The 8759-nt window shown below is 32.4% G+C and overlaps 1 protein-coding gene across 7 annotated transcripts in view; it reads left to right on the top strand.

Annotated features, from left to right (window-relative positions):
- The first annotated feature begins 2288 nt into the window (after nucleotides 1-2288).
- Nucleotides 2289-8759, top strand: part of LOC120776161 (proton channel OtopLc) — a 70320-nt gene continuing 63849 nt past the window's right edge. For 4 of the 7 annotated variants that reach the window (XM_040106762.1, XM_040106761.1, XM_040106758.1 and 1 more), the window contains exons 1-2: nucleotides 2289-2678; nucleotides 7358-7491. In XM_040106762.1, coding sequence (XP_039962696.1) covers nucleotides 2529-2678; nucleotides 7358-7491 — 284 coding nt within the window. In that variant the 5' untranslated portion in view covers nucleotides 2289-2528. The remainder of the gene's footprint in view (nucleotides 2679-7357; nucleotides 7492-8759) is intronic. The other 3 variants (XM_040106763.1, XM_040106766.1, XM_040106759.1) reach the window with 1 other exon arrangement.

Here is an 8759-nt window from a genome sequence, read left to right as displayed (position 1 = left end):
AACCGAATTCATTTGTTGCAAGTCGAGAAAAGTCAGACTTGGTGACACACTTATACAAGCATGCAAACAGCTACATATATAACTGTATAATAGGTAAATGACTTTTATAATAAAGCTGTTAACATACACATATACACATATACATACATAAGTGAAGTCATTTGCATGCGCACTGAGCGTTTCATATGTCTCCGCTGCTCGCATTTATTGGCTGTTGTTGGTTGCCGGCTGCGCTGCCTCGCTTGCGAAGACACATCTGTTGGGCATTGTTCCACTGACTTAATTCTTATTGAATTGCAGGCGCGTTTTGTTGCATTGCGCAAGCACAAAAGCAAAAGAAGCGCTGCCAACATCAATTACAACTGACTGCAACAAGCAGCAGAAAAGTGTTTTATTCACAATTTTATTTTTTCAAGTTTTTCTCTTTTTCACTTTTTGTATCATCTTTCACTCGTTTAAATCATATTGCTTTAAATAGACTTTTTGTTATGGAAAATGGTATTCAGTTACGGTTTGCATGGTGGTGAGTACAATGCTCCCATTTTCCGCTGCGCAACAGTTTTGCATGTTTGGGCGTTGTTGATATGTAAATTTTCAAAAATTATAGGTGGAAAATATTGTGTTGGTATAGCATGGGAAATTTGTTGAAGAAATTTTTATATGAGAACTAAGAAAAGAAAAATAATACTCGAAACAATAAACTTTATATAGCTGATCTAATATTCCCATCAAAATCGTAATAATTTTGAAAATTTTATAGCATAAACGTGGCATCATGAAATACCAAATATGGAGCAAAGTAACCCACATCTCAATACCTTCGGCTTTAATGTCCGTATTTACTTGTTCAAGGCCAAAAAGAGCTTGGTTCTCACAGCTCACAGCTGAGCTGACGAGCATTTAAATTAGGCACTTGAGCAGATTTGCAATAATTGCTGGAGTTTTTTACCTAACTTCACAATGGATTGACTATAATCAGTCAAAGTGCGATCTTTTCTTGGGAACAGACATATAACCTAACCAAATATGAGAAATGTGTGGTGGCTCTGTTGGCTGTCAGTGCTATGTTTCTAGCTTTTCAGGTTTTTAGAAGTATAGTGAATATACATAAAGCAAAGAGTTGTAACTCATTAAGAATAATATTGGTAATTGACCACGATTTGATGCTACGACAACCAAATTCATTATTTCATTTCTTTCAATTAAACGTACGTTGGGTATTTTAAGCTCTTTGATCGAACAAAAAAATAACAATTTAATATCACCAATATTGATAAATTTCTCACCATACTTAGATTTACTACTATACATACATACATACATAAGTATATTTGCCGCTTTCATAAAGCAGAAGTGGGAATCTTCGAGCAAAAGTGCATTTTCACACGAGCACGCTGAAACATGTTTGCCAAACCAACACTTCGTTCACTGCATTTCTAAATTGCATTTGCATTTCACTTCTATTAATTAACACAAACTTATTACTTTACATTCACAAATTAAAATAATTTATAAATAGTACGCAAAAAACTCTACTAAATGATTAATTTATTAGTTTTTTCACAAACTTTGATCACGACCATGTACCGATGCACACTTACCGACACACGACCTATCAAACAGAGAATGTTAACGAACATGAATGAAATTGTATTAACATTAGGTCATTCAGTTGCACTTCTTTTCTGCAGTGCTACTCCCCTGCTTCGTGATGACGAGAGAACAACTGCGTTTGCATGCGCAAGTAGTATGTAACATTTCTACACTATGGTTTTGTGCATGCTGTAACGAAATTACAGGTGATCACTCGACTGGTTTACAGTAACATAAAATGAACAAATAACATTGATTTGTTGTTTGCTCGGAATTATAACAGCAATGCCAAATAATTCGTTAACATCAATGCTCATAAAGAGTTTTTTTATACACTTGGGCTGGGTTGAATCGTGTCAATAGCTATGATTTATAATATTCTTAAATCTATAAAATAAAATTAAGGATGTTTACAAACGATTTATATTTCTCTTTGCAGATCTTATAAACCAGCAAATCAAAACTAGCAACTTGGAATTAATGAAAACCATTGACTGATTTACTCTGCCAAAAACTTAGCAAACGACCTACCTACTAAGGTCTAAAAATAAATAAAAATATATTAAAAGGTAGTTAGCAGCAAATAAAATTTATAAAACATTTTTGTAGCTTTTTATATAAAGCGATTATTTGCGCTAACATTTAAATTAAATAATCACAGAAAAATTAAAATTTACAAAAAAATAAAATAATCACAGAAGAATTAAAAAATTGCCGTAATCATAATCAAAATTCAAAACATAAAAATAAACTAAAAGTGACCAGAACGCAAGCAACAAATTACTAACTAATCAGTTTCACGTCATTTGACGTAACTTTTACTACCAACAATTTTCAACCAAAAACACACACACTCATCAACAACAACTTCGACTCATCATTGGCACCACGCGAGACTCGCAAAAACGTTCCAACACTGGTAAGCGTAGAAAGGAATGCAGCGCTGTCCCTATATACATGAGATGCGAGAACGTTTACTGAACGATCAGCCGCGAGAATCAGTACCGTTACAACAAATGGAGCGCGCAAATCTACTAGACAATCGACAATCGGCTGATTCGAATCAGGTCGGCACAGTGGTCAAGGTAGGGGCCGTCTAACATACTCGTACCAAGGATATGCAAGCGCAGCGCAGCTGTTAATTATAACTGTTTAATTTTTGCTTAGCAAAATATTTTTATAATTAATTTGAAATTTCTTTTAATACTTATGTAATGTAAATTTGTTTCTATAGCGCATTCTTTAATGCATTTTGTAATAGTTTTCATGCTCCTTGCCTTGTACAGCGTTGTTGTAATTTTTACATCGTGTTCTACCGTTACACCCATACATACAAACAAACAAAACGATTTATGGAATATCCTTGCACGAGTACCGATTGCCCCGTTTAAGTATTTATAATTATTTTATGAAAATTTAAAAAAAAAAAATTATAAAAACAAAATTGTATTAAATTATTTATAGACATGCGTTTTGTTTTGCAAATTCATCTCAACACAAGTCATTGTAAATTGAACATTTTTGTAAATTTGAAAATACGACTGTTTTGTTGTTACACATACATTGCAACAACAACACACTTTTTTGCAATTATTTCGTTAAATTGGAATTGATCGAATGCGAAAATGTGAATTAGTTGTTTTCAGTAAATATATACATTTGTTTTAAAGCACAACAACAAAAACAACATTACATATGAAATAACAGCGTAATGTATAAGAGAGTGAATGACAGCGTTACCTCAGGTTAAACTCTTTTAATCATAGTACTACTCTAATTACAGAAGACTTACTACATACTATTCGTAGATTTACCTGTTTAACAAAATACATTTTCTAAGCTATTTTGCTCACAATTTACTGAAAGTTCTAAAAAATTATGTTTAAGCATGCGGTTATTATGATTATGGTTTTAGATAAGTTTTAAAATTATATAATTATTGGCCCATCAACACTTTTTAATTGTTTGGTTAGAGCATGTTGAATGAGCTCACAACTCACGTTGTTTTTTATAGTATTACGGAGAAAAAAGTACCCGGAAATTGTTAATAAAATGGAATATTTAATTATTCATTAATATTTATTTTTTTGCATTCAAAGTAATCCCCACACTTATGCTAACGATTTTTTCACTTCTTGGGATGGCCTTCGGCTCCTTCAGCGAATTTTATTTTGTCTCTTCGATCGGCTTAAAACCACGGAGCGGAAATTTCAGTTTGGAGAGCAAGAAAAAATTACACGGAGCCAAATCTGATGAATACAGTGGTTGATCAATGGTATTCAATGCGTTTTTGGACATAATTCGATCACAATCGTGGCTCAATGCGACGATGCATTCACATCGTGTAAAATTCATGACATGTTCTTCCACAATTCTAACCGCTTTCGAAAGATGTTCTCACGCTTTAATACGGCCAAATACCAAACCAGGAATATCGAAAAAACAGTGGTTTTGGCATGTTTTTTTTATTTTGGCTAGTTTTTCCCTCTATTCCGATGATTATTGACTTGTTTCCATGTGTTATCGGCAGTTATAATAGTCTCCATGAATATGGGATCAGAATTGGCATGATCAAGCAAGTCCAAAGAGATCTGTTTAATCTGGTAATATAGCAAAAAATTCGGCTTTGTCGGGATGAGTTAAGCAAGAATGCATTTTATGCCAAAATATCCATCGAAATATATCTCCTCACGATTTTCAAGCACCAAATCCTTTCCTTTTTAATATTTTCATCATTTGAAGAGGTCGACAGTCGTCCAGAACGAGGCATGTCTCCAACGATTCCTCGACCGTCTTTGGAGGATTTTTACCACATATAATCCCAACATTCGGAACGATTCTGGACACTGAATTTGTTTAGTTATGCAAAATGTGGGACAAATTTTTTGTTCAATATTTTTATGGATTGTAAAAATCGCAACGCACTACTGAGGTGTACCGACTTAAGCAGCTGCTGTAAACAGACATACTATTTAGTATAGCAGTTCAGGACGGTCCTACCAGCAAAACACATTTTTTGAAATATTATTCACCGGGTACTTTTTTGTCACAATTTAATTCTTTATAAGAGAGTGTAAACGAACAACCAGGCGATTCAAACAATGAAAGGTTATATACTGAAGACCAAGGTCGTTTATTTTTGAAAGAAGAAAATAATTTCATCAAAGAGAAGGAAATTTGGTAAAAGAAAAAAAATAAGAAACCAAAAACTTGGTTAAATAAATTTTTAAAACAATTTTGAGGTTATGAGGTTACGTATAAAAATATCAGGCGAAAGTTGTAGACTTTTTTATTAAGTACTTAGAAAATTTCTATTGTACTTTACTCTTCAGAAGTAGTAGTTTTGCCGGAAATTGAGTTAAACTGTTTTTAACTCTTAAAAATTCAACCATCTTCTCGCCTTTCTCAGAACTCAGTTCGCCCCTAAATTATTATTCCTTTCGCTTTTGCTTTCTTCCAATGGGTTTTATTCTACTATGATATTTTCCACTTTTTATCATTTTTAAAGACTTCAGCACTGGCTTATTACGAATTTCCGTTTGGCAGCTTCCAATACTTCATTAATGTATGACTGTAGTAATTGGAATATATTAGCAAATCAAGTCAGTTTAGCTTAGTTTTTTGTTCAGGTTCTTAAAATGATAATATATTCTGACTTTAACTCAAACACTTCTACTGATCACAAAAGAGACTGAAAGCTAATATAGCACACCCGTTGAACACTTTTATTTTCAATCTAATATCGAAGCGAACCTTATCGGTAAGCGCCGAACACTCTCATTTAGGTATTAGGTATTTATCTGTAAAGCATTACCGCTTTTTTTCTGACTTCAATTTCTCAGAAACTTTCTTACAAATGGCGGTAGTTTTTGTTAGACATGGGTTTTTTCAATGAGGCCAAAGTTTTTTCTGATATGGCCTGTTTGACAGCTGTTACTTGATTTATACCCATTTTGACATTTCATTATGAATATACTTATTTCGGATGAATGTTTTCTAATGATGCAAATTTGTTAAGAAAATAATTGTTCAGTCAAATATTCGGTCAACATAATCGGCCAGCAGATCGGTTTTGCATCACACTTACGCCACCTCAGAGATGCCAAAGAGTGTGCACAGATGAAGCTATTGCTGCTGTGAAGTAGAATATCGAAGAAGAATGAATCAGTAATGGGTATCAGTGAACAAATCCTGCTATAATAGCGAATACTACTCCTATAGATAGTACATATGGGAATGAGGTTCTACATAGTATGTGTCAATAAGAATAATATCGACGGAAGAATTAGTAAGGACAACTCCTGTTAAACCTCCTATTGTAAATAAGAACACAAATCCTAGTCATCGCGCGTCATAATTGGAGCTGCTTCCATCCACTAAATGTAAAATTTTAAGCTTAATTTTGTTTGAATGGATGCATTTAAAAAAAATTGTCGCATTTAAAGTGTTGATAATTCACAAGTTTTTGTTGATATACCGTAACATCCTCAAATAGTCACTGTTGGGAGTGCTCTATGAGCAGAAGTGATTATTGGTACATATTTCTTCAATAATGGAGCGGCTCATAGAAAACTGTGAGTAATGACTGAATTGGAGAATGTTGATTTAAACGAGCTCTGGTTTCAAAAAGAAGGCGCTACATGCTATACAACCAACGAAATAATTAATTTATTGGAGGAGACTTTTAGTGAACGCATTATCTCTAAAAAAATTGTCGAAAATTGAGCTTCTCAACTGGAATTTATTACAAAACTAAAGTCTTGGTCATAAAATTAAGTTATATGCAATTTAATTCCTATTCTAAAGTATGACTACTCCTCCTGGATCTGCCATTTGGCAACGAAAAGAACCAAAAGCGTTATATGCGTGGCTCAGCAGCCTACCAGACTCTACTAATCTAAAAAAAGGATAAGGAAATCTGATAAGTGTGGTTGAAAATTGAGCTTCTCAACTGGAGTTTATTATAAAACTAAAGTTCTGGCCAGAACATTAAGTTAGGTGATTTTTTTTACCCTAAAGGATGATAACTTCTCCTGGACCTCGCAAATACCTACAACGAAACGAAAAGAACCAAAACGTGTATATGCGTGGCTTATTAGCCTACCAGACTAACCCAACCTAACCTATTTCTTCTTGAAAACCACATATCTGAAAGAGGCCTCATAGGATGATATATAAATGCTGTGAAGTTCAGTGGAATTAGTAAAGATATTTCAGTACAAAATAGCTTTTCTTCATCATTAAATATAAGATTTGTTTCTTATTTGTTGCCTAGAACACCCTTTAACTGTGTGACTATAATGCATGCTTTCGATTCCAATTTAAATTTTTCTTAACTCTCGTCTATTTTCATTGTTTGATGAATGTATGTAAAGGTTAAATATTTAAAAAAATGTTTTCAGATGAATTTTGTAAAATAAAATACGAAAATAAAAATTATAGACTTCCCTCTAAAATTGAAATGCTAACCGAAATAAACTAACATAAATATTTTGTAAATTTCTCACATTTTCATTACACCCACAACAACTCAACGCGTGTGAAATTGCTGCGGAACGGCGCATCTAACATGTTGCCGACGCCTAAAACGACGACGGACGACGCTATATGAAAACAAATAAACGCGCATCACGGCCAAACATTTAAAACAACGCGTGAAAATATTAAAATTTTCGTTTTAAAATATATTTTATGCGTTATAATTAAAAATAAAACGCGCCACAACAACAACAAAAATAAATTCGGAATTACTTTCCTACTGTAGCTGCATGCCGATGGCTATCACACAAGTCCAGCACACCAGCGAACGCCGCTAGTGCCGCGCGATCTGGGCGAGGACTTCAATTTGGATTTTGACGATGACTTTCCGATCGATGCGCGTCGGCCAAAAAATGCAAAGTAAGTTCATTTAGTTTGATTATGTAAGTGTTAAGTGTTTAAATTATTTTTTTTTTGTTTTTTTGTTTTTTGGAAAATCTATTGTGTTGTACCCATTTGCACAGAAATTTCCACTTTGCTGTCACAACCCACAATCCGAATCATTGAAACAAATTACAAAAAAATTGAAAAAATTTTAAGAAAATTTTCAAAAAAAATGTTTTAAAAATAAATTTATTCATAAGTGTTTGAGTGCTCCGTTTCTGTAAGCTTTTGAACTTACGCTTGTAAATAAATATAAATAAATGTATTTTTTTTTTAAATTTTTGCGTTTTAAGCTTGAAAGTCATGAGCCCAGCGCTAAATTCCAACAAAAGTTACGAAAACATTTTTGAAACAGTATAATTTTTTTGAATTTAATTTTTTTTTATTTTTATTGGCTGAGTTTTGTCTATTGCCGCTGCTTTTGCCCCATTTATCATGTGTAAATATTAACCCTTAAGTGCTGCCCCACTAACACGAAACCGAAATATTGGAAACCTTATTGAAAAATTTTTGCCAAATATTTACGCTTGCAGATATTTGTTTTTATAATAAAACATTTATATTATTTTCTTTTCCTTTTATCGTCCATGTGTGCGCTTTATGTGCGCCTCAAACAAAAACAAAAAAAAAATATGAACAAAAATTTGAACAAAAAAAAAAAATTATTAAAAAAAATATTCTGGAAATTAAAAAAAAATAAATTTACAAAAAAAATATTTTGTAAAATTAAAAAAAAATCCTAAATTTTTCTAAAAAAAAATTTATAAAAAATGTGAAATTAAAATTATGTTTAATTTCAAAAAAAATAATAAAAAATTTACAAAAAAATTTATATTGAAAAACCAAATTGTGAATGTCTATGTAATACGAAACCAAAATCCATTCGCCCACGTCACACACAGAAACCACTCCAGCAACGCTCTGGACCACGTTTCGGTTACATCATTGAAAAGGTTCGACTCTTCATTTTACTACAACTTTCATTTCGTTGCTTTATTGCGTTTTTGTTGGATTTCTGAATTTAGCTTAATTATCGTAATATACATACATACAAATTACTCTTTGCTTATGTATATATGTAGGTAGTGTTTTTTGTGAAATTCATAAATTTAATTTGACCCGAAATTCTCTGGCATAGAATTAAATAAAATTGGCTATTCTGGAAAAAATTTACTAAAAAACTTTTAGTTGCACTTTTGTATGTTCATTTGGTTTGGGCAATTATTTTTTTTGTTTAGGAAATG

The sequence above is a fragment of the Bactrocera tryoni genome, chromosome 4 (assembly GCF_016617805.1).
Source record: "Bactrocera tryoni isolate S06 chromosome 4, CSIRO_BtryS06_freeze2, whole genome shotgun sequence".
In the NCBI taxonomy this organism is placed as follows: domain Eukaryota; kingdom Metazoa; phylum Arthropoda; class Insecta; order Diptera; family Tephritidae; genus Bactrocera; species Bactrocera tryoni.
This window is presented reverse-complemented; position numbering and strand designations above follow the sequence as displayed.